The sequence below is a fragment of the Notechis scutatus genome, chromosome 9 (genome assembly GCF_049901735.1).
Source record: "Notechis scutatus isolate UNSWTSFEM ecotype Mainland chromosome 9, rNotScu1.2, whole genome shotgun sequence".
In the NCBI taxonomy this organism is placed as follows: domain Eukaryota; kingdom Metazoa; phylum Chordata; class Lepidosauria; order Squamata; family Elapidae; genus Notechis; species Notechis scutatus.
The window spans coordinates 13390592-13417645 of NC_142017.1; the positions used below are offsets into that span (position 1 = coordinate 13390592).

The window sequence follows — 27054 nt, forward strand, 5'->3', positions numbered from 1 at the left end:
CCCCATGGCACTGAAAGGCTATGGCTTAGACATTTACATGTTTTTGCCACCATGTTGGCAAGAAAATGCAAACACTTGGCACTAAAAAGAGAAAAGAACAAAGAAAATACGGAATATTGAGTGAATGTTAATAATGGCTACTATTCAAAGCAAAGCATATGAAAGATAGCTTCCTGGGTAAGATGTTGTTCATCAAATGAAAAGTTTATTGAGTTAAGCTGTACATTTCTATCATCAGGAAAATAAGATTTTTCTTGAAGCTCGCAAAAAAAAAAAAAAAAAAAAAAACTTGGCAGGAAGTTTACGCAATATATCACTATTTCTTCATCCTTTCCTAGTTTGAGTTTCAGCGACTATAGAGAAGATGGTGATGATCTGGAGACTTATTATATGGAGCAGGAGTAGAGTTGTCAGCACCTCATCTTTTGACTGAGATGTTTGCAAAATAAGAAGCTGAGCACCCCAAGATGGGATGAAAGCCAATAACGACGTGCATGTGATTCTGTAATGGTGGAAATGATGCAACCACTGAGGCAATGAAATTGTGACGATGTCATTTTGAGATCAGAATAGCTTGTTATGGAGAACACTGAATGAGAAGATAATATTTTATGGACTGAGAGGTGACAGTGATTATTTGAGACTCGTTTCCATTTACTTTCTTCTCACAGTAATCAAGATCAGTGGAATTTTGTTTTATGCCAATGTGATTCCCCCCTTATAAAAACAATGATTCAGTAGATAGGAGTAGATGGGGATGCCCAAACCACTATCAGATTTGGGTCCATTAATTTTACTAGCTTGAATTAAAAAAATAATAATAATTAGTCCATCTAATCCTTCCCATGAATGGTGCTTGAAGTAATTTTCCCTACTGCCTGGTTTTAAAAGAAACCCATGCTTAGTTTGCTATCATTTTATAATGCTATAGTGAAGTCTGCATGAGTTTTCAAAAGGGTTTTCTAAAAAAAAGTGTTTTTTCCCCCTAGCAAAAGAAATGTCTGTTTTCTACATTTTGTTCAGAGTGCTTGAGTATTTTCTTTTGAATTTCTTTACAATGCTTTTCAGTGCACTTGATCAAAGGACATAATGGAGAAGGCAATAGTTGGTTTTGTTTTCTGATGTGTGTGTGTGTGTGTGTGTGTGTGTGTGTGTGTGTGTGTGTGTGTGTGTGTGAAAGTATGCATGCATGCATATATTTCCATGGCTCACCCTGACTGCCCAATGAGACACATTTCCTTCTGATTTCTTTCTTAGGAATTTTATTGAAATACATGCCAGAACCTAATAAGGCTGTTGAAAGGGTGATTGCCCAGTGAAAAAAGGGAAACATGCTCATCAATCTTCTCGCAATTACTTGGCGAGGAAACCATCTTACCTCCTACAAATGTCAATGATTTTTTTTTCTCTTCTCTTTAAAAGGAGATTTTAAAAGGAGATTTTCTCCCATTCAACAGAAGAAATTAGAAAAAGGAAAAAAATATATGCAGGAATAATATTAGGACAACAGGGCTGTTTTCATTTGCATCAAACAGCAGTAAAGCTATTTCAGAGTTCCTTAGGAACTCTTCCAAATCATGCCACACATACCCTTCTATCTTAGTGTCTGTGGAGATACTCATTCATCCGAGTTATAGCTGTCCCAAAACTGTTTTGTTTTTTTTCCCAAAAGGCAACCAGACTATTTTTCCCCTGAGGAAGGAAACAGCGATGTTTTCCTTGTCATCCAAGAAGCTTCTTTGCTTCTGGCGGGGATAGTAGGCACGATGGAAAGATTAGTTCTAACAGGAATAGGAGGGAAGGGCGTGGAAGATTGCATTTTCTCTGCAGTCATCTGGTCATTATCACTCTCCCTAAGAGCTCTTGAGGCCATTTGGGGGTTTATCTAACCCCTCAGGATCAACTGTATCAGATTGCAAATGAAGGTAGAATCTTCTCAGAACTTCAGAAAGGACTATATCAGTGGTCGCTAAACTTTTTGGGCTCCTGTGGCAAAAAGTGTGCGTGCGCTCACCTGCCAGCACCCAGAAGGCAATGCACGCCCCCCCCACTCCCCCTGCACATGCATGTGCCATCCCCCGCCACCACCACCCTTACCTGCACTGCACCTCCCAGCTGATTTTCAGCCCGTTTGAGGCCTTTTTGGCTTCCCAGAGGCTTAAAGAAAACTTCTGTAGCCTTTGCAGGCTGAAAAATGGGCCCATTTCATCACTTCCGGTATTTCCAGAAATACAGGAAATGACAAAATGGGCTTGCTTTTCGGCCTGCGAAGGCTTTCCTCAAGCCTCTGGTAGGCCGAAAATCAGCTGGCAGTTGCGCGCATACACAGTGAGGTAAGTTTGCCTGCAGCTCACGTGCCAGCACAAATAGCTCTGCATGCCAGCTTTGGCACGCATGCCATAGGTTCGCCATCATGGGACTATATTGTAGGCAGAAGACAGGTAGTGTCTTATCTTTCCTCCTCTGTTGAGAGAAGGCTCCTCCATGTTAACATAGATGGCCTCTGTTAAGTCTCTTCCAAACAAATGGTCCTTTTTATCCAGAATAATCCAGAAGATTCTTGGATGAGAAGCAAAACATTTTCAGTGGCCTTTCAAAAAAAAAAAAAGCACCTTTGGGACATTCTAGCTTAGTATTCTGGTTCCCATAGTAGTTGTGACTCCGTGTTGTTTTTCAGTAACTGATAATTCATAGGCAAGACACCTTTGATCCAGGTGGTAACATAATAGCCATTATGGCTTGCAGCAATTGTCCATGTAGCTGTAGAGAGGGAAATCTTAGCTACTCACTTGCGTTACAGAAAATGAGATAGGAGGACAGTTGCGTGAAGGCAGTTGTGTAAAAACCCTGAGAAACATTTTCAAAGTGTCCTTTTTCCCAACCGAATGCACAGTAGAAGCTCAGAGTAATAGGTGTTTAGCCTCTTTCCTTTGCAAGTCCTCAATCTGAGATGATTGTTCTTAAGTATTGTGTGCATGTCTCACTGAATTGCTCCAACTACAAATGGCTGTAAAGGCAGTTCAGTGTAAACAGTTAATTCTGCCTTTTAACCTTTGATGTAGCAGAAAATTCAAGACTCAAAAGTTGAGCCAGTTACTATTCTTAATAGCTTTCCTGTTGCTGCCACATTCACTGGCTTTCTTCATGCTTTTAGTCAATGTTAAGTATTTTCTTGTAAGGGAAAAAAAAAACTGTCAATGCAGTGGAAGGCTGGAGGTGAAATCAGGAGAGTCTTGAAAATAATTTTAAAAATACTTTTAAGCTGAAGATTCTACATTAATTGCTCAGAATTTACTAGACATGTTGCAAGTTCTAGACATACAATGAATGCCACGCTCTCAAGTGGATATACCAATAAAACATACCCACTGAAGAATAACTAAGTTTATGCAACAGCAGTGGTCTACATTAAATCACCCCATTTGTGAAAAGTATATTTTGCAAAGGTATTCTGCATTTTTTTATATTTCATGTCAATGTATAACTTTATAACTTTGCATTTTTGTCCTTTTTTGATATGCACATTGTCAAGCTACTGCCATAATTGAACCTGTATGTTTATTCAATTTTATTTCTATACATACTTTGTTCTTATGCTTGAAATGAAACTCTCTCATAAAATACAGAAAATTCAGAATTAAACATGCAGTGGTGCTCTAGATAGCTTTGAGGTTTGAAAGGCAGGTAACTTAGTGTGTGTATATCTGTGTTTTGTCTTTTGAAACTCAAGATTATCATTTCTGTTATACAGAGATACAGATGGAGAAATATTTAATACATAGGGTGTGTTTTTCAAGCTTCATCCCCAAACAGCAACTTCAACTCATAAGTCCAAGAGGGAGACTTTATTTTTCCTAAATTGTTCTAGTATAATTATACTTCTAATAACAGAGGATTTCCAATTTCGATAAATTCCTGACTTGGAGCCCAACTTTAATTTAATTGTCAAAGCTTCAAGACAATTTCACAAGTGTAATCTTAGCACATGCTTAAAAAACAAAAGTAACACCATCAATTATTATTACAATTTTAAAGAATAAAAGAAATACATCTCCCCCAAATTATTATCTGCTAATAATTATTTGTAATTATAAGTTACCGTAATAAAAATTAAAAGTGATTCACGGAATGGAGAAAAGGGAAGAGAATTTATAATGGAGAAAAATCCTACTTTTTCATCGAAGACATTTAGTGAATTTGGTGACAGATTTGAAAGAGATAAAAGAAATGCTCCAAGATAGGAGATTTAATAGCTTTAAGAGATTATGCTAAAGAAGACAAAATCATAGAAGCCAAAGTGAAAGGCCATAATAGCTAAAGGAAATTCATGGTCCAGAGCTCTGACTATCAGAAATTGGAGAAGAAAAAACAGCAAGAAGGAGCTATTGCTTTCATGTCCATTTTTGGAGCTTCCATAAAGCAACTGTGATCTAGTTTAGTGTAGTTGTTGAGGCTCCAGGCTAGAATCTGGAAGACCATGAGTTCCAATTCCACCTTAGGCACAAAATCAACTGGATGACCGACCACCCTAGGAAGAAGAAGTCAAGAGGAAGCCATTTCCAAGAAAGCTTGCCAAGAAAACTGCATGGATTAGCTGTCATGCACTTGTCGGAATCTGATTCCAAGAGGGAGGCCGAGCAGCTGACAGGGAGTCAGAGTGTGGCTCCGTTGGCTATGGAAGAAACTGGAGAAGGGCAAAGTTCAGCTGGGCAGAGCAGGGAAGAGGTAGAGCAAGGCAGAGAGAATTCAGAGGAAGATCCAGGCCCACCCCCTCTTCATCCTAGGGCATGCAGGGAGGAATGCAGAAGAGAGCAACATGGGTTGTGTGGCCTATGGGGGAGGAAAGGGCCCTGATTCCCTTCATTAGCTGCAGCTGGGAACACAGTGTTTAAAAAGGGAAGCTGCGTGCAGCAACTTGTTGGAAGCCAATTGTGAGTTATCTGTTATTGTCGAAGCTTATCTGGGTTCCTGGCATCTTCCCAACTGTGTGTGTTTTGCTGGCCTTTCAAGTCTGGAATGCCTTATCCTGCCCTGTCCAGTTAATTACTGCAGCATGGTTTGTGTGGATTTTTATTTACAGTTTATATGTACTTTGTTTTCAGACTGAATTTCCTCCACTTAAAGACTGCTCCTGGGAGAGTTTTTTTCTCCAGCCAAAGGTAACCTGGACATTGGGGGCAAAGTTGGAGGTATCAAAGGGACTCTTCTTACTAATGTGACTGTGTTGCCTTTGTGCCATGCCCCGGGTCATCACACTAGCCCAGGTACTCACAGACACTGATTCAGAAGCATACATAAACAAACAAACAAACAAAAAATGAAACACTTATTTGGTCCAAGTTTGGAAAACAGAACAGATGGATGGTTTGTTTAAAATTTGGAACAATTGCATAGAAAAAGGGAAGGAACAAATAGCAATACTGTTTTCCCCTCTTTCTCTCTTTGTGTTTCTCTTTTTCTACCAGTTCTTATTCAAGAACTTGTTTTCAAATGTTATTCCAAGAGGAAAAGAGCTTTTAAGAAATTTTCATGGGTGGACCCAGTGGTCTTCCATTTATCTTTGCCAACTCATTTATCATGAGTTGGCAAAGATGAATTCAATTCCTTCAATGGACTTCAGACTCATATAGTTCTTGTGCTTTTATGAAATCCTAAGAATTGTCCTCCTTTGGGGCTTTTTCCTATCTGAAACATGGGGGCCTTAAAATGTGGAAGGATGTGACAGAAAACAAATTAACATTAACAATTGTATTGCCTCCAACCAGCAACTCAGCTCAAAAATATTACAAAAAAGAAAATTGAAATAAATACTTAAGCAATCTAAGGAAATACAAAGACATTCCTCCTTCCTTCCTTCCTTCCTTCCTTCCTTCCTTCCTTCCTTCCTTCCTTCCTTCCTTCCTTCCTTCCTTCCTTCCTTCTTTCCTTCCTCCTTCCTTCCCACATGAAACATTGATGCTTTGAAATAATATTGCTGTATGATGCTGCATGCCCTGGACGTAGCAAACTTGTGTCTGCTGCAAAGCCCTCAAGCGACAAAGATGTTGTACAAGCCATTTCATTTTTAGATAATGACACAAAGTTATAAGCAAGATAGAAGGGTGAATGAATTAATCTCTCCAGCACTCTGCAAAGAAAACTCGGGGATCTTGAGAAAAAAAGAAGCCTTTTATTTGCGGGATGCTGGAAAGATTAATGTTCTCACTCTTTATCTTGCATATAACACTGTACCATTATCTAAAAATGAAAAAGCTTGTACTGTGTCTTGATAATTTGAGGGCTTCGTAGATTCCATATTGGACTATTCAGGGTAGAAATGGGCAACAGGTTCTTATTTAAGAGACCATAAGTACAATTTTTGGAAGACTGTAGAGTGCAGTGGTTAGATCAGCAGTGAATAATGGGAGACATATATGGATAGGGACAGGATTTTATGGTGAAGAAACACAATGGCTAATGAGTTTAGGAGGCTGGGATGACGATCAGCAGACTTGCTACTGCCATGAGGCAGGGTGAGGTCCCATCACATACTTCAGCTTTGGTGACCCAGAAGTTCAAAAGCAGGTGACTGCAAGCAGATAAATGGGCACCACTTCAAAAGGAGACTCCAACTGGGCTTCCCTTGGGCAACCATGATGTCACCAACAAATCATTTCAACACAGAGATGCTTTGGTGCTTCCAACACAGAAGTATTAGTGTTAGGACCTCATTCTTTCTAGGATGATTTCTTTTCCCTCTTTTTTAAAAAAAGAATATTAAATCTACTTAAGGCATTGTGTGTTTCTAAATTCAACATAGTTGGACAGAATTTTATTGATTTTTGGCAATGTTAGGGCTTGCAAGAATGGATTGAGTGGCTATGTGTGATTCTCAGGCCTTGAACTGTTCACAACTTTTCTTGGATATTCACAAGGAAGAAACATCAATCCCAGTTTTCATTGCATAAGAGAACAAGATCAAACTGATCTTTTCCCAAGTAAAGGTGGCAAAGTTGACTTCTTTTTCACTTCATAAACCACACAGGCAGGATCCAAAAGGGAGAGACAACAGTTTCCTATATGTGTTGGAGTCAGACTAATTTGTGTTTAAGTAAGCCATGATTGTCTAGTGGATGGTTGTGTTTGTATGACAAATAATAATTAATCAACTGCACCTCCATTTACTTTATTATATGAACTCAGTCATTGCACAATTCTCCCCAAAATGGATTATTCATTGTTAAGTGTGCAATGCAAATGAAATTACTGAAATAGTTAAGAAAACTGAGTAGAATCTTATTTAATTTTCTGTTGCCTGTGTCAGGAATGGAAGCCACTGACTTCTAGCAAACAAAAAAAAGTAAAAGTGACAATGTTCAGATTCAAAACAAATCCAACTGTAAGATATGGGATCATCTAATATCTTTGTAACATTTTGAGTAATATTGTGAAGCACAAAAAATCAGAAATGCAGGTAGTTCGATGAATATTTATTGCAAGGCTATGTTCCCTACAAGAATCTGAACTACTAACAGTCAAAGCAAATTGGTGGTAGATAAAAGTCAATGAAATTCAAGGTAACTTCAAGAGTGAGCTGGACTTAGGTCTCTTGTGGGTGTGAAGAGACTCAAGGGTGATGACACTTTTGACCCCTCCCTTGAGCTCAACCTGATCACCTCCTATAAGTAAGAACTAGATTACCAGTAGGGAAATGCAGAATTAATGGATCCAAAAATGGAATGTGCCACAGAATTAAATAATTTTGGTTTCTCCGAGACCACATTGAATATCCTCCAGGACCATACCATTCTGGGTGGTTTGGTTGTTGGCTTCCAAATGCAAATCCTCCAGAAATAGCTCAATTTTGATTGCATGGTTCTGAAACAAGCCTGTTGTAATCTGAAATACCATGTTTGTGACCCCTCAAATTGCTTCTAGTTTGGAGAATTTGATTCTAGAAAAAAAGAAATGCACAGTCCTGAGGGGAGGAAAGTGTCCTCGAGAACGGTCTGTTCCCAGATCAATATTTTTCCCCTATTATCAATATTCAGCATTTTTAGAGGAGATGAAGAGGAGATGAAGAGAAATTATCTTGTCCTCCTATGTAGAAACTGTTAAGCAGAACTTCCTGCTTCTGAAACAACTTGCCTCCAGAAGTTGTGAATTCTCCAACACTGGAAGTTTTTTAAAAAAGATGTTGGATAATCATTTGTCTGAAGTGGTGTAGGGTTTCCTTCCTAGGCAGGGGGTTGGAATAGAAGACCTCCAAGGTTCCTTCCAACTCCATTATTCTATTCTATTCTATTCTATCTGATCACTCATTTCAGTGGAATGCAGAAGCAACTGATAGCAGCCCCTTTGAACATTGCTTTGTCAGTGCAGCAAAATCTTCTGTCTCTGATGTCATGGATCTGTTGGTTCGATGCACCTTTCTAACAAATTTTGATTGAATGATAAAGATGTGGCTGAGTTTTCATCAGCAATGCCAAGGATCATCTTAGAAAAGCTGTTTTGGAAAAGAAAATGTGAACTTGGTTTCTTTAGGGCTGATAGCTTGGGGTTACCAGATGCTTTAGGTGGCACTGTTGTGTCATATTGAGAAGTACTGGTTTGTCTCACATGTGCATGCACCAAAGAGAGTTCCTGGGATTTCCCCCTGAAATACTTAGGGGAAACTAGATGTTTTTACTCACAGATACTTTAGCTGTCAGGCCAAAAGATTTTTGTACCTTTGTATCTTACCAAATTGTTGTAATCACAATATTAAAATAATAATAATCTGAAGAAGGCAACTTAATTTTACCAGTTCTAAACATCAGCTTGAATATTTCGCTTATTCTTCTCGTACTTCTTTTACACTTTCTAGAATTGCAATGATTTGTCTCATATTAATATAATAAGAATAAGAATTGAATATCCAAGGTTCTTGGGAAAGTTTTGATTGGTAAAATGCCAAATTCAGTCTAAACATCTGGCTGACTAACATAATAAAATGACTGACATAATAAAAAAGATTATGGCATAAACCAGCCATGGTGGTTTGGTCTCAGTTCCGTTATCTTTACCTGCAATCCAGGCATATAGTGGTCCTCCTTGCATACAGATAAGACATTAAAGTAGATCTCAAATGGTGCTTTCTTCAAGAATCAGCCTTTATAAACCAGCTGGTTTCACCATTTGATTGCACCTATTTCCAAACAGTTTCTTTTCATTGTAAGCTTAGCAAAGGTTTCTGAATCTGCTTTGATACTCAACCAGTTTTGATCTTTGTGAAAAAGCCAGAAAGCTGAAGAACAACAGCGTACTATAGACAACTTAATCTTAGAGAGAAACATATACTTGTTTATGTTTTTGAATGGGGGGATGATATATAGCTGCATTATTTTATTATAAAAGTACGTGTTAACTGTACAGAATTGAATTGATCATTAGCCATGTATTTCACACCTTTGGGGACTGTTTGTCTTGGCTTACATTTCCTTGTATTCAGTAATAATTTTGGATAATACAGATACATTTTTTGCTGCTATAGGAAATAAACAATTTAACAGAACAACAAGGCAAACTTTGTTCCTGCTTTGGGTGTTTCCCTAGAACTTTTCATTGTCTGCAGAATTGCCCCCTCCCCCCCCCTGTGCAAAATAGCCCTGTGTTAAAGACTTTGTTCAAAGGTTTTGGGGCATTAATGCTGGTGAAACAGATAAGCAACCTGCTTGGAATTTGTCTGTTGGTGCCTTCTCATACATATTAGAGTATGATACTCTAGTATCTTCTCATACTAGAGCCAGAAACGACTTGCACGTATGTGCAAGGGTAACTTCTACCTTTTACCATACATGTTTTTATTATTTTTCAAATAAATTATGGGTTTCATTGGACCTGATACATATTCAGAAAAGAAAGAAAGAAAGAAAGAAATGAAAGAAAATGAAAGAAATGAATGATGGATGATAATGAAAGAAAAGCACAAATTAGATTCTCCCTTACCAGTTTGGAAGTTCCTTATAACTCTTCCTTGATGGTTTTGAAACATTTCCTGTAGCCAACACATATATTTCTATTAATTTGGGTTCCCTCTCCCTCTCTTCTTCCCAGAAGCATTCTTCCAGATTAAAAACGTTCTTACATATCCTTACAGGCTTTGCATAGTCGAGATACTCATTTTTTTTTGGGGGGGGGGAAATCAAATCTTGGGAGTTTGTTGACCATACCCAAGTCTTTCTCATTATTTCCTGGTTCCTTGGTTCATTTGGAACTATGTTTCAGATCATTGCCTTGCTGTTCTATCATTTGAAATAAGAGCTTTGTTGTCTCTGAACATGAATATTTCATTCTATTCATTCATTTCTATTTTGTTTTCAGCTTAAAACCTTTCATTTATTGACCATTCAAAGTTAGAACTGAAAAAAGTGACAAGACTTTTTTTTCACACTTATGACCATTGCAACCTTCCCATGGTCATGTGATCAAAATGTGGATGGTTGGCAATTGGCCCATATTTATGATGACCTCAGTGTCCAGAGCTAATGTAATCAACTTTTGTCCACTTTCTGCTAGGCAAAGTCAATAGGAAAGCCATATCCACTTACCAACTGTGCTACTAACTTCACAACTGTGGCAAGAAATGGGAGATGGGAGAAAACACACTTAACAACTAAATTGAGGACTACATGCATTCTATGAGTCTACATTAGAGATGGACAATCATTTATTTTAAGAATCCACTTCTTCTAAACAAGGTTAAGGTAGAGTCAGAATGACTAAGGCCACATAGAATTTGTCTTTAATATTTTTTTCTCTCTCTCTTTTGACTCTTCATGGATTTCTTTTGGAAATAGTTCCTTTTTTCCCTCACTCTCTTTCCTTAGCTGTAGTCTCCTAGAAAAAAAAGAAAAAAAATGAAACCGTCTGGATAGAAATGTGAATTGCTTGCTCAAAGGAACCTTTTTGAAACTAGGTTTAGGAGGACCACATAAAACCAGCTGGGATTTTTTTATAAGACAACAGAATGATGATTTCTGATCTGAAGGATAACCATTGCATGAATCAAATGTATTTTTAATGGAATAGAAGTGAGCAGAATGTTTCTTAGAGTTGTTTCAAAAAATTTGCATGTCAACAATTTGGACAGATTTCTGAAAGATTATAGTAACATTAGTCTAAGGAACTGAGTTGCCATGACAACAGCTATCTATGAGATGATAAAAAAGGAGAAAGAAGTTAAGCAAATATTATTGTGGACAGAAAACTTACATAATCCAGAACAGGAAATGGGTTGACTTCAGGATTAGATACCCTCTAGTTCTCTTTTATAGATAAACTATCACTTCTTCCTGTGGTCAGTTGAGAGAGAGAGAGAGAGTGTGTGTGTGTTTAGGGATACTAAACATACTTAAAATAGCCTTTCTGGATCATGAAAAAATATTATTTGCAAAATTTTAGTAATTAATAGATATTCACTATCTGATTTGGTAAATTCAGCACTACTGGTGAGTGTGAGATTTTCTCCTTGTTTATATACAATAGGTTGCCTTGCCATGTTGATGGTGGTATAGTTTTATCCTTGGTATTTCCTTCATCAGGACATAGTTTTCTCCTTAATTGTTTATCTAGTGTTACTCCCTGTTTATCTGGGTGTTGGGTAGTGAAGTGGATGTGTTCTGGTCTTCTTGTTTCCTTCTTAGCTTTTTTACTTTTTCTTTTCAATGGTTTTCTCAAAAAGGTAACTGCATTATCTTTGTTTTTCCTTGAAGACATTTTGCTTCTCATCCAAGAAGCTTCTTCCAAGAAAGTCCAGTTGCCTCTTGAAAAAAACACCTTTTGAACAACCATGACCTGGATGACTGAGAATCCCCATAGACATTTTTAGGGGTTTGTAAATGTGGTTTATCTCTATGTGCCTGTTGATGGCTGATTTGTCTGAGTACCAAGTTTCCAGGAATTCCCCAGCAATTTTGGATTCAGCTTGGTCTAGGATGTTCACAATTTCTCAGTTGAAATATGGTTGAAACTGTTCACATGTTGTAAGATGTAAAGTGGAAATATTTTCCTAGAGTTTAGTGATGTGAGGAGAAAAAGAGGTAGAAGCTGAAATAGTCCTCTTAGGCTATATACTATGGATATATATATTTCCGTTATTTTATTTCTCAGTCATTGCAATATTTCAACAAAATTGTCCCTTCATTGAAAATTAAGGCATGAACATTTCAAATGCTGTGAGCAAATTCCTTTAGGGCATGTAAGCTTCCCTCCCCTCTCTCTTGATATTCACATTTCAGTGGCAAGTTGCCATCCATACCTTTCCACCTCCAAGGTGTTTGTGCAATTTTCTTTCTGAGTAATGTGAAGATTTGCTCCCCTGACTTCTGCATTAAAAAAAAGTGAGAATGGAACACTACAGAAGAAACATATCTTTACTTTATAGGCGATTTTAATATGTTTTGATGAGAAATATATAGGACTAATCTGTGTTTAAACACAATAAGAAAATGAACCTTTGTTATATTTATTTTATTTTTTATTTTATTTATTTTGTCAAGCGATTATAAGATAACAGGTATAAGTATAAACATAGTTATGAATACATGAAATGGATACATATAAGAAAAATAAAAAGAAACAATAGGACAGGGACGGTAGGTAAGTTGGTGCGCTTATGCATGCCCCCTACAGACCTCTTAGGAAAGGGGTGAGGTCGATAGAAAGTCTAAGGTTAAAGTTTTTGGGGTTTGGGGAAGAAACCACAGAGTCAGGTAGAGTATTCCAGACGTTGACCACTCTGATGCTGAAGTCCTATTTCCTGCAATCAAGTTTGAGTTTGTATCTATTGTGTGCTCTTGTGTTGTTATGGTTGAAGCTGAAGTATTCATTGACAGGTAAGTCATTGCAATGTATGATTTTATATACCATACTTAGATCAGACCGAAGATGGTGTAATTCAAGGTTGACAAAATAAAGTAAATAAATGAATAAAAACTTTCAACAAGATACTCATTGGCATGAATAAGTTTTCACCCTACCAATATCTCCCTGCCTTTCCAACTGTTTCCAATATCATTAAAATTAGCTGAGGACCCTGGGCAATAGTGGAAGATTTTCTCTTTCTTACATTTTTTTTTTCATTCCAAGGTTTATTCATTTCCCAACTGAAGTAGCTAATAGCTATAGATTTTGGCACACATTCTCAGTTTATGAAAGGTATATGTTAGCTGGATTATTTCTTGGTGGTGGTTGGGTGTTTTGTCTGTTCTTTATAATTCTAAATTGTCTTTTTTTTTTTTTTTAGCAACATTAATTTGTCTTCTGTGCAGTGGGTATTTTGCTATGCTTTAGGGGGCAAATGCATGATTCTGCACTTGGAAGAAATAAAGCAGAGTAGAATAGTTGGTGATTCTATGCAGGATGACATGGATGAGATTTCCATTAATCCTCTCTCCCTGGTGTGAAATAAAATAAAAAAAGGGATTTCAAAGTGAAATCTCAGCATGATACAAACAGAATAAAATGGTGAATTAAGGTTAACATCTAAATCATATTACAAGATATTAATTAATATACATTCCTCTTCTTTGAAGTCAGCACTTACTGTGTGATTAGCACATATTCAGCAGGCTGTTAAAAATAATGTGCTAAAAGTTCTGTATATATTTATCCCAAATGTGCTAATATTGAATAAAAGAGCATTAATTGTGTAGCTGAAAGGAAGAAAAATAATTCTGATATTATTGCAGTCATCTTTTACAAAACATCTTATATTCTTATAAGCAACATCAAGTGCAATTTAGATAATAACAGCCACTTCCTTTAAAATAGAGATGTCTCAAATGCAGAATGGCTTACTTCATTAGGTTTGTGGTGACAATGGCAGAAGAAAGCTAAGCTCAGAAAATAGCCTGAATTAAACAGATAAACAGTACACATACATACACACTGTCTCACAGACATGCACACACACACACACACACACACACACACACACACACACACCATACACATGCAGTAACACGTCTTAGCTTTTAATTCTTCTGGATGAAACAGGACCAACTGATTTGATTGTATTATTGTCATCTTTTTTTTTTTTAACAGCCAACACTTCTCTTGTCAACAACATCTGTCCGTGGTAGTTTTCACACAATTAATTCAAAATTGCATATGCCCTGTATAAATTGTGCTTACTTTGGGGCAGAGGTGGTATTCAGCAGGTTCTGACCAATTCTGGAGAACCGGTAGCGGAAATTTTGAGTAGTTCGGAGAACTGGCAAATCCCACCTCTGACTGGAGATTTTACAGTATCCTTCCCCTGCCATGCCCACCAAGCCATGCCCCACAGAACCAGTAGTAACAAAAAATGAATCCCACCACTGCTTTGGGGTCATCTAAACAGAGATGCTGGTAACATGCTTTGATAGAGTGGTTGACCTAGACTAGGAAAGCAGAGTAAAGTGCAACTCCCATAAAGAGCATTTATAGGTCTGCTTGCAGTAGAATCCAGGTGCAACATGTATATCTAGGGCAGATTTGAGGACTTTCCTTTAAGTGTGAATTCACAGGATAATTTGTGCTTCTGTGCTATTTTTATGCCCTTTTAATCACTATTTTTCCCTAAGTTCTAATATGCTATTCTTTAAAATGAAAAGAAAGGGGGGGAAAGTAACATTTAATCCAATCATACATAACATGAAATACTTTGAGATATTAGGTTGGAAATAAATCTGCAAAATTAGTCAACTTTTTAAACTCCAGCATTTGCAAAATACGTGATTTTTTTTTAAGTAAATGCTCTACAGGATGGCTAGACTTTATGGATGGGCTTTATTTTATTTTTAATTAACATTTAAAACCCACCCATGAATTATTTTTCCCGCTCAATTACCTGAATAAAAAAGATAAAATCATAAGTAACTATTATAACTTAAAAGTTAGAGTTACTCGTAAGTAAATTATAATAACTAATTATTATAAGCAATAAGTAAAATTATAATGTATACCTATACATACATAAAACTATAAGCATGTAAGTTATAAGTAGTAAGTAATTACAATAAAGTAATAAGTAAAAGTACATATATGCAGCACATATGCATATGCATATTCATACAGATACATACTTATTTCAGTATCCATTACAGGACATGGTTGAATGCTGTCAAATACTGTGCTGAATCTCAAAAGTCAGTGTCTGCCAGCTGTTTACAGATGCTAAATGGTCCATATGTGATGAAATATATTATAGATAATATTAAATAGCAACCCTAGCAACAGTAACAGAAGAGGAGGATGCTGGAACAGAGCTTATAGTTTTATATAGAAGAGTGGATTCACATTTCTTTTTTTTTTTTTTTGTATCCCACCAGTATTATTTTTACAAATAACTCGAAGTGGCAAACATATCAGCACATCTTCCTCCTGTGATTTTCCCCAGAACAATAACCCTGTGAAGTGGGATGGACTAAAAGAGAATGGCTGGCCCAAAGTCACCCAATTGGATTTTATGGCTAAGATGGGACTTGAACTCATGGTCTCCTTCTTTCTCACCTGATGCCTTAACCACTAGACCAAAATAGGTTCTCTGTTTGGTTTATGCAATTTGCTTGCATGATGTTCTCATCATCAATGATTAATTCAATACTTTCTTCCTTGCAATCTTCACTCTGGGGACTTTCCAAGTTTGTGAATGTCAGGCAACATGGTTGTCACTGAGAATGCAAGAGATGTTCTGGTTGGGGAGAGATTTCTAAACAATGACATGGCTTGAGGCTCTGTGGGAAGGTGAAAGTGCTAGTGTCAGTCTACTCCAGTATGTTTTAATGCAACAGCCAAATTAGATTATTGTGGCTTGTGATACAAACTAATTTTAAAAGCCTCAGTTTCAATTGTGGAAGAGGTAATCCATTGTGTGAGATTTATTAAGGTTTAATATGTCTTCATTATAGCAACAGATCTCCATGTGAATACAGTCTGTGATTAAAACACAAACTGTGGAGATACATGAGCTAGACTCAGCTGATTACATGCTTAAACAAGAAATGGACTCTCTTCCTTAAATCTTAGGACATAAAGATTTGGTTCCAAAATGTGTAAGGAGTTTCAACATTACAAAAACAATGTGAAATCATATGATGAATATTTAATCTCTCAGCCTTCTAGATTTATCAATTGTAGGTATTTGTGCCGAACACAGACCAGCTATGATGGACAGGCTTAAATAAAGTAATTGATGCTTTATGGAACAAATAAACTCATACCTTAACCTTTAGGTACTGAAGATAGGCTATGAAAAGTGATGCATTTACATTCTACACACACACAAAAAAAAAAAAAAAAAGAGAGAGAGGAGAAAATTTCAGGCATGAGATTCAGACAGTGAAGTAAATGCCGAATGAAGTGAGGCTTCTTCAGCAACTGCTTGAAAATATATAAGATAGCAATATAAATAGCACTTAGACTTATATACTGCTTTATACTGCTTTACAGCCCTCTCTAAGCGGTTTACAGAGTTAGCATTATTTCCCTCAACAATCTGGGTTCTCATTTTACCCACCTCGGAAGGCTGGAAGGCTGAGTCAACCTTGAGCCTGGTGGGATTCGATCTGCCAAATTGTAGGCAGTCGGCAGTCGGCAGTCGGCAGTCAACAGAAGTAGCCTGCAGTGCTGCACTATAACCACTGAGCCACCAAGGCTCTAGATTATATAATTATAAAGATAGATTATATAACACAGTGGCACCCAACCTTTTGGGCATCAGGGACTGCTTCCATGGAGAGAGGTTTCTCTGTGGACCGGAGGGGACGTGATTTCATGTGCTGCCTGCATCCTGCAGATGAGGTTTAATATTGATCTATATATCTACAGTATATCACAGAAGTTAGTACACCCTTCACATTTTGTATATATTTAAGTATATCTTTTCATGTGACAACACTGAAGAAATGACACTTGGCTACAATGTAAAATAGTGAGTATACAGCTTATATAATAATGTAAATATACTCAAAATAACACAACACACAGCCATTACTGTCTAAACCAGTGGCAACAAAAGTGAGTACACCCCCAAGTTATAATGTCCCCTAACTGATAATGTCCAAATGGCCAAGTAGCCATTTTCCCTCCCTGGTGTCATGTGACTCATTAATGTTACAAGGTCTCAGGTGTGAAAGAGGAGCAAGTGTATTAAATTTGGTGTTATCGCTCTCACTCTCTCATCCTGGTCACTGGAAGTTCAACATGACACCTCATGGCAATGAACTCTCTGAGGAACTGAACAAAGGAATTGTTGCTCTACATAAAGATGGCCTAGGCCAGGAGTCTTCAAACGTGACAGCTTTAATACTTGTGGACTTCAACTGCCAGAATTCCTCCTCCAGTCATGTTAGTTCAGGAATTCTGGGAGTTGAAGTCCACAAGTCTTAAATTTGAAGACCCTTGGCCTAGGCTATAAGAGTTGTCACATGAAAAGATATACTTAAATATTTACAAAATGTGAGGGGATATACTCACTTCTGTGATATACTGTACATCTATATATCTATTATATCTATCTATCTATATCTCTATCTATCTATGTACATACAGTGCATACATACATACATACATACATACATACATACATACATACATACATACATATAGGCTTAACTCACAGTTACACTCTAAAATCACTTATATGCTCCTAGGTTATGCATCCAGAAATTTTTGGCTAGCTACTTTGTGAAGCTTCCAGTGGACTTATTTGAGCTTTTTATTATTATTTGATTTCAGTTAGACAGTTCCTGTGGCAATTGGGTTTATTGAGCCAATTCTGGAGCTGGAATGATTGACTTGGAAGTGATACACTGAATTTTATTCCTGGAAATGGCGCTGAATCCCTGTGGAGAAGCCAAGTCTTAATGAGATGCTAAACATGTCTTTTCAGAAGTAAGAGCTGGGACTTGTGTCAAAGTTTGTGTGCCTAGGAATGCATATCAGCTTCTGTCCGCCAACTTTTCTTATTGATAGTTGTTTTTAGACACACTAAGCATTAATGCCATCACTCCTTTTCAAATAGATAGATGTAAATGATATGTGGGTTACAAAGCGGGGAGAATTGACTCAGATTTGATCGGTTTAGCTTTTTCTGCAACCAAAATCAAAAGAGTGACCTGGAAAAGCTAAAGAAAGGGCTTTTATTTCATTTTTTTTTTTTTGAAGAAAGAACTCTCTTAACAATGCAAAGTAAAAGAAACTAAGTGAAGGGAAGTGATTGAAAAGAAAATAAATGATATTCAGAATCTGGCTATAGCTACCTCAAGCTGTTATACCTGGGAATGAGAGAAAGAAATATCACGTTCAAACCATTGGTTTTCTATATGGCAGCTGAACCACTGCCAAGTTCTTTGAAATCTCTTCCTGAAAAAAACTTAAATGGAATATGATATATTATATTATTCATCTAGCGTTTTGTACTCCTTTGATATGATTATTTCCCAAATGCTAGGAAGTCCACTCAATTCTGATAGGTAGCTTTGCACTCTACAAAGTATTAAAAAAGATACCTCAAATAATGTAACTGTTCTAAAATAAAATTACACTATTTGTCCCTGAAATTTTTATACTGAAAACATAGAACTCTTTTTCTTTATGAATAGAAAAAAAATGTGTTGCAGCCTATGCTGTATATTCATGCATGGCTCAACCCTTTTGCAATGCATGCAGTCTCACTTCGCAATGTGTTCTAAAATGCACCATTTTAAATTGAGACTTTCTGAAGAAAAATATCTCTCTTTTTTGGCTGAGATTGCTGCGAATTATTAGACATCTTTGAAAGTTGTTCTATCTTGGCTGTATTCCATTCTGCCTCTTATTCCAAGAAGCATGGATCAGTTGGCTTCTCAGTGAAATGTACAAAATATCTTATGTTAAACGAGGAATAATTTTGATAGTTCCAAAGTACTACAGGCCTATTGCAGGTTTCATTGAAGAGTCTCTGCGCCCTATTTTATTAATATATTAAAAAAAAAATACTGATGTTTTTGGTCATTCGTAAACTACAGTTTAACTCAGTGGTTCTCAACCTTTTCTTCACCATGGACCCTGAAATCTTAATTCAAGATTTAAATCATAATATTCCTTCAAGCCCTCACAGATACCCAGGAGATGGAGGTCCTGTGAGGATATTGCATTCCCCTCCAGGGATTCATGGACCACAGGTTGAAAACCACTGTTTAACTCTTTGCCAACCTAAGTATATTTCACATGTCTAGATTTCAATGTTCATGTTGGTTAGAGAATTCTGGAAGTTGATATCTGTACATCTAAAGGATGTGGATGTTGGTTTGATTGATAACAAGGCTGGAACTAGGATACTCAAGAGATGTAGTTATTATCAGAACAGTCCAGCTAAAGCAGATCAGTTCAAACTGAACGGGGGGGGGGGGGGTGATTAATTAATAGGACTTGATTCACTGCAGAAAAAGTCAATGAACAAGAAGAAGGCCAGCAGAAATCAATGGAGATTATCCCTTTGACTGCGGAAGGGAGGGTGGCTTTAAAATATTTGATTTGTATTGTTGAATTAACATTTTAGGACACAGCACCTCAATGTTGTATGTGCAGCGGATTTAGAAAAAAAACAAAGGATGGCACATAAATATTAGGGCTGCAGAAAGCCTCAAAGGGACACTTCATGTTGATCAAAGCAGATTTCTAAGCTCTTTTGAAAAGTGTCACAACACATGGCTTCTAACTGGCAGAGCAAAATGAACACTGTGCTTTGCTTTGCCTGTCAAATCTGGACTCACATACCACATGTACAGAAACCACTATGTGTGTTTGTGTGTGTGTTTATGTGAAACAAGGGAACCCCCTTGATCAAGGTAGCTTGGCCCTATCTTGACAATTCTAATGGAAGCATCAAGGGAGTCTGTGTTATTGCCTTGGTGCAAAAGATCTTCTTGGGATAAAGCATGACTATTTTGTGAATCCTAATAAATATAATTAAATCGATCAATGCTTACATCAGTGCACAAGGATAAACATTTTACTACTGAATCTACCATCATTAAAGCAAGATTAATACAATATTTACTATGTACAGGACCACATTGGTATGATATTAAAAATGAATATTTATCTTCCAGATCATTCTGCTTTCTTATTCTATTAGTATGATTACTGGAAGAATTATATTCATATTTGAGCTTCTAATGGCTTGGGAGGTGCCTGCATGTATTTATCTGTTTCTACTTTGATGAGCTGATAAGTTTTTCTTCATTTTGCCTAACGTTAGTTAAATCTATTTTCAAAGACAACATGAAAGAAAACCACAAACGATTCTCTCTTATCAATTTGGGAGTTCCTTACAACTCTTCCTTTGACAGAAAATATGACTTCAAAACATTTCGTGTAGTCTAGCCATCTTAACTATTTTTCTGCTAATTTGGATCCTCCCTCCCTCTCTTCTTCCTTGAAGCATACTTCCAGATTAGAAACATTCTTACATATCCTTAGAGGCTTTGTAAATTTAAGATATTCAAATCTGGGGAGTTTGGAGACCATCCTCAAGACTTTCTCATTTTTTCATGGTTTTCTTGGTTCATTTGAAAGTAAATTTCAGATCATTGTCTTGCTGAAAGATTCCACTGTTCTCTTCATTTGCAACGAGAGGTTTATTGTCTCTGAACACGGATGCTTCATTCTGTTCATTTGTTTCTATTTTGCTTTCCTGATTCCAGGTAGTCCTCAACTTACAACCTTTGAAAGTTATAATGGAACTGATATTTGGGAGAAACATATTTCAGACCCTTGAACAAAATCCAATATTCATTTCTTTTTGCCCTTAGGTACTTATGTTACTAAAGTAACAGCCACCGATGCAGATGATCCTGTTTATGGAAACAGTGCCAAGCTAGTCTACAGCATTTTGGAAGGACAACCTTATTTTTCAGTTGAGCCACACACAGGTAAGTGCTTCAGGATATCAACTGACTTTCATATGTGATATGAGAAAAAGGAATGCTGCCCCAATGCTGTTTTGTGTCCTGCTTTTAAACGTAATGTGTAGGTAGATGGCTGCTAACATTATTCAATCTGTAGAGCATAAGCAGGTGAGCCATTTCTCACTCTTCCACCCAAAGGACTGACAAAACAGAAACTTTAAAATGAAACAAGGACATTTATAAATTTTGTTGAGGTAACTAAGATGGTAAGAGGAAGAAAGCAAACAGTGAATTAGTCTGCTTTATGAAGAACAGGAACTCATTTTGATAGTATTTGTGAATGCAAATTATTGTTACAGTCATAAAACCTCACTTGTGTTACTTTTATGGAGGCAAAAAAGTTGTGTTACTTTTGTGGAGGGGGAAGAAGTTGTGTAACAGAGATACTATTTATTATTTTATTGAATTTTGTGGCATTCTTATGTTATCACTTGTGATTACCAAAATAAACCAATTTACTAGCTCACACACCGATGTAGACAAGAAAGGGTTACTGAGAAAATATGTGTTTTTCACCCAAGAGACTATGTTTTTAATCTCTGACATCTCCAGTTTGGAATGATAAATTTATATTTTTTTAGTAATTGGTTTCATTTATATCCCAGTAAATAAATGTAAAGTATATCCTCTATAAGAACCTTAGTTATGCATACAGGATGCGGTGGCTCAATGGCTAAGATGCTGAGCTTGTCGATCAGAAAGATTGGCAGTTTGGCTGTTCGAATCCCTAGCACCGCATAACGGAGTGAGCTCCCATTACTTGTCCCAGCTTCTGCCAACCTAGCAGTTAGAAAGCATGTAAAAATGCAATTAAAAAATAGGGACCCCTTTGGTGGGAAGGTAATAGCATTCCGTGCACCTTTGTCATTTAGTCCTGCTGGCCACATGACCACGAAAACGTCTTCGGACAGCACTGGCTCTTCGGCTTTGTAATGGAGATGAGCACCGCCCTTTTCAGCCGGGAACAACTATCACATATGTGCGAGGGGAACATTTACCTTTACTTTAAAGAGCTTAAGGCAGAGTTCAAGATTTCCCCCTATTTATGGACTTTCTGCAGTAATTCAGTTTTAAAGTCCAGCTCAAGTTTGTAGCTGAGCATCTGAATATGCCCAGTTTTAGTCCAATGCTTTAATCAATATTCTCATTCTAAATCTTATCTTTTCAAGGACTCTGTGAAATGTGGTTTTCTCCTAGCCTTGGAGAGTCTCTCAGGGTAGACTCTAGAACTTTTGGGCTAAGGACTCCCTTTGTATTTCTCTCATATCAATATTTACCATTTGGTAACAATTGTGGAGATCTCTAGGAGTTCCTGCAAGACTCTGGGGAAAGCACCATGTAGCCTTCTGGGCTTAGGTTATATCCTAGGCTAGATGAACCACAATAACAATGGTTCAAAGCAGGTTCATGTACCTTTTTTTTTTTTTTTTTTTTTAGCAAACAAGGTCTTGAAGAAAGTTAAAGACCTCGCCTTAAGGCTTTAAAATCAAAAGAAGATGTATAAAGTTTTATTTTATGTTTTTAAAATTTGGAAACAATAAAATTTATTTAAAAAGAAGAAGAAGAAAAATTAACAGGAAGCAGTGGGAAGGGAGGAGATTCCACAGCACTATGAACTAAATGAGGGGGAAAATGCAGCTTCACTCCTTTAGATTATAGATTTGGCTGAGAATGACAATAGATAAAGGATGAGTGAGAGATACACTTGATTCTTTAAGATAAAAGTGCCCTTATATTATCATTGCTTATCCTTAAAACAGAACAAGAAATTTTAACGTTTACCATTTTCATCATGTGAGAGCATGTAAGTAACACTGCAATGTACCTTTAGAGTTCAGAGAATTAAATCAGAATCATTTTTGTTTTCTATCTCTGGATTTGAGGGTTTCAATTGAGGAGGAAGAGGTTTTAAATACACAGAGGGAGTTAAACGTGCAGAGGCTGTGATATTTCTTATGCACAAGATGTCTATGAAGATGTTTTCTCTCTTAATCTCCCTTTGCGCATATACAGATATGCTCTTGCGTAGAACCAGCATTTTTAATACTGGCAGTCAGGAACTGTGCTGCAGAAAACAATATTGTGGAACTCTTTGGATTCAAATGGCCTTTCAGTGCACCAAACAATTTTATGTCTTCTGCTCTTCTTTTGAATGGTTCAGGCATAAATATTTCTTTCATGGCTTCTTGTGTGTGTGTGTGTGTGTGTGTGTGTGTGTGTGTGTGTGTGTGTTGCTACATTTTATTTATTTCTTAGTATTTTTTTTTACTAAAAATACTCCTTCCGTCCCTTCCTTCTTTCCTTCCATATAAATGCCCTCTTTAAATTTCAGATGAATACACAAGATTCTTAAAACTTCAAGAAATAAGAGAGACTTTTTTCCCCTTCCTAATGAATGACATTGTTGAATTAGAAGCTCTGACTACTCAAAACATAATACATACAATGTACTTCAATCTTCTTTAGAAGTCAATTTTGTGACATAAAATTCAGTCTCCTGGTGGTAGGGAATTTATTGATTTAGTACTTTATTAAGTTTGTTTGCTGTTCATCCCACTGCAATATAGGTTTCTTAAATATATAAGTTTCTTGAATAAACAATTGCTTACTTTTTAAATGCAAGATCTATCTATCTATCTATCTATCTATCTATCTATCTATCTATCTATCTATCTATCTATCTATCTATCCACACACACACACACACATCATTAAAAAAGTAGGTAATTGGTTATTCAAGAAACCTTCTTCTTTACCACATAAATATTTGCAAAAGATGAGAAATTTGCTGGAAAAGAGACCCTTTTTTTTTGATAATAGGAGCACTTCTCAGTAATAAGTATGATAATAAATGATATGCACCATGAGTGTTTTTATGAGGTTTTACATGAAGTTGCTGGAAAGCCAGAAGTAACTGAACAAAGAGGGGTAGAGTTTCCAGCAGTTTGTGGCATTCTGAATTTTAAACTTTCCAGAGACTCCCATGCATAAAACATAAATGATACCGAGTTCTCACAGCCTCACTGAGAAAGTAGTTTTGCAGATTTTATAATATCTATGTTCACCAGAGGTGAAATAAATACAGAGAATATTCAGCAACGGTGGGCAGGCTACAGAACTGAGTGACAAAGTAGATGTTTGCGAAGAGAAAATATCTCTTAGAGTTGTGCAAGAAAAACCAAAACACTTTTTCAGTGAAAGAGAATTTGCTATTATTATTTTCTTTTTTCAGAGAGAAGAATTTCAAAGAAAAGCACATGAGAGGATTCTGACATTTAACTAGTGGCTGAGATGAATGTATGACTATCCTTTCTTTTACTATAGAAAAACCTCTTCTGGTGAACTCTATCCTAACTGACTGCACTTAAATCACAAAAAAAGATTCGATAAGGAAACTATTTATCTTTCCTTCCTGTGATTGAGAAGTGCAGATAGGTGGCAGATTTACCATATTAGTGTCTTCAATTCCAAGATCGCACAACTGGATTCATGCCAAGACGATTCTGGAATTCACTGTCTGCCAGTTTCTAGTCGGGTGCTTTAATCTCCACACCATACCTATAACATACACATATTAGAAAACCATGACCAGTTGGATCATTGTTTCCTCATTCTGTGGCTTTCATTGTCATTCTTCATCTTGTTTGCTATTTGTTCTTTTTCTGCAACCCCAGAGATATGCATTTATCTGATCCTTTGTCTCTTTTTCTCTTCTCCTTCTGTGTCTCTGTCTTCTCTTCTCTCTGTCCATCCCTCCTATTATTTGTTCTGATTATTTGATCCTGGAATTGTACAATCCTGTCCTAATCTGATTATTGTTCTCTCCTCCTCCTTGCCATTTTCCAAATGTTTCCTGAAAATGTTTGGACCTATTTATTTATTTAGTTGTCAAATATGTACAAGATAACAAGTATAATTATGAACATAAACAAGAACAAGAGAGTAAATACAGATAAATGGGGACAGTAGGCACGCTGCTGCGCTTATGCATCCTCCCCTTTAAGGACCTCTTAGGAATGGGGTGAGGTCCATGGTAGACAATTTGAGGTTATGGTTATGGTTAGGGTTGTAACAACGGAATCTGGTAGGACGTTCCAGGCATTGACCACTCTGTTGCAGAAGTCATATTTTCTGCAATTGAGTTTGTATCAGTTTACCTTGAGTTTGTATCAATTGTTTGCCCATGTATTATTGTAATTGAGGCTGAAGAAGTTGTTGACAGGCAAGACATTATAGCAGACAATTTTGTGAACTATGCTTAGATCGGACCGCTGGTGGCGCAGTTCCAGATTGTCCAGGCCCAAAATTTCAAGCCTAGCGGCATAAGGAATTCTATTGTAAGTGGAGGAGTGGGGTACTTTTCTTGAGAAATACCTCTGAACCTGCTCAATTGTGTTAATGTCCAATATACAATGTCGGTTCCAGGTGGATGAGCTGTATTCAAGAATTGGTCTGGCAAAGTTTATACCCCAAATAATAATAATAATAAAAGATTGTTATGTGGCCATTTCTGAAAGAAAATATCAAACTGATATGGAAACAGCTGTGATGAGACTGTTTTCCTCCAGAGACAATGACTAATAGAGGATTTCTACATAACGTATCTCCCCCTTTCTGCTAGATGCAGTTCCTCGGATAGCTGGAGATCTTTGCGGATTTGAAATGTTGTTACAAGATCCATTTTAGGCAGTTCTTTTGGGTTAGTAATGCAACATTGTCAATTCTCTTCACCATGGTAAAATCTTACTTGTTTTTCTGGGCAAACAAACATTAAAGGGTCCATGTTTTAGTTAGTGCTCATTAACTAAAGTAAGATGAATCAATATTTAAAAGAAAAGAAATCTTTTTTAAAAAATACCTGTTTGTCAGCCTGGACAAAGAGTTAAGATTTCACCAGCAGTTACTTTTGGTCAGGAGGGCAAGATTAAGTCTATTCCTCAAGGAAGAGGAGGAGGAGGAGGAGGAGGAGGAGGAGGAGGGGGAGGAGGAGGAGGAGGAGGAGGAGGAGGAGGAGGAGGAGGAGGAGGAGGAGGAGGAGGAGGAAAGAAGAAAGAAGAAGAGTTGGTACCCAAGGAACAATGAAACACATTTACTTAGAAATATTTTCTTCATTATCAAATGTGGATACAGACACCAAGAAGGTGTCTCATACCAGACTCATTACTTTGATATCTATATAAGCCATAGTGATTGAATGTAGCATGAGGTCTACTTCAAAATTGGGAGTCCTCCAAATTGAAACATGAAAACATGACAATTTACAGCATCATATTTCTCTTGTTTAAAAACAAACCAACTGACAAAAAAGCCTAGAAATTGGCCTATTAAGAATATGAATTAAATGTTAAGAATTTACTCATGTTGAATAAATCATCCCAACTTCCTAAAAATATAAGCTGATTAAAAAAAATGAATTCTATACATCTCCTGATCACATTGTCTATGTTTTCCAGGCAAAGTTCTTGGCATAATTTTGTGCCAAGTATAGCTACTTTCACCATGTGATAAATGTAAGCCTTTAACTGGATATGTCAGGCACTGAATTTAGGGTTTTCTGCATGTGTAGCTGAAGCATCAGGGCTCAACTAGGAGCTTTCCCTTTCATTCTCAAATGAACAGTGTAAAATGAAAGTTTACCTATGGCTCAAGTTGTTTGTACTATAGCTTTCCAAGAAATGAAAGCTTTCCATTTCATTTCCTAAAGAGATTTGCCAATGAATATTAGTTCAGATCCAGAACTAATAATCCCTTAATCTCCTTGTAGCACATGGTTATAATAGTTATAATACCAGCTTTATCCACAAGCTTCTTAAGACCCATTGATGGGCTAGATCCTGAAAGTGCCATTAGTTACTGGATTAAAAACTGTGTCTTCTTCAAATGTTGTCTGCCACTTAATTAGCTGTGGAGTTTATCCATGATGGATGGTTTTGTATTTAACATTTCTGGTGTCTTTCAAAGCATTTGTCTCTCTTGTCTCTCTTATTTATAACATTTTGCAGAGTTTGGGGAACTCCTTATACAGGAGTTCCTCTTCTTATTTCCTACACTAAAAGTAGAAAATATATATGAAAGTTAGGTTTATCTGTGGCTGAACTTG

At 36.8% G+C, this 27054-nt stretch overlaps 1 protein-coding gene across 3 annotated transcripts in view; it reads left to right on the forward strand.

Moving 5' to 3' along the window:
- The window catches only part of CDH8 (cadherin 8), a 207302-nt gene that overhangs the window by 78975 nt on the left and 101273 nt on the right, over positions 1-27054 (forward strand). For all 3 annotated transcript variants that reach the window (XM_087971614.1, XM_087971613.1, XM_087971615.1), the window contains exon 4: positions 20799-20918. In XM_087971614.1, coding sequence (XP_087827740.1) covers positions 20799-20918 — 120 coding nt within the window. The remainder of the gene's footprint in view (positions 1-20798; positions 20919-27054) is intronic.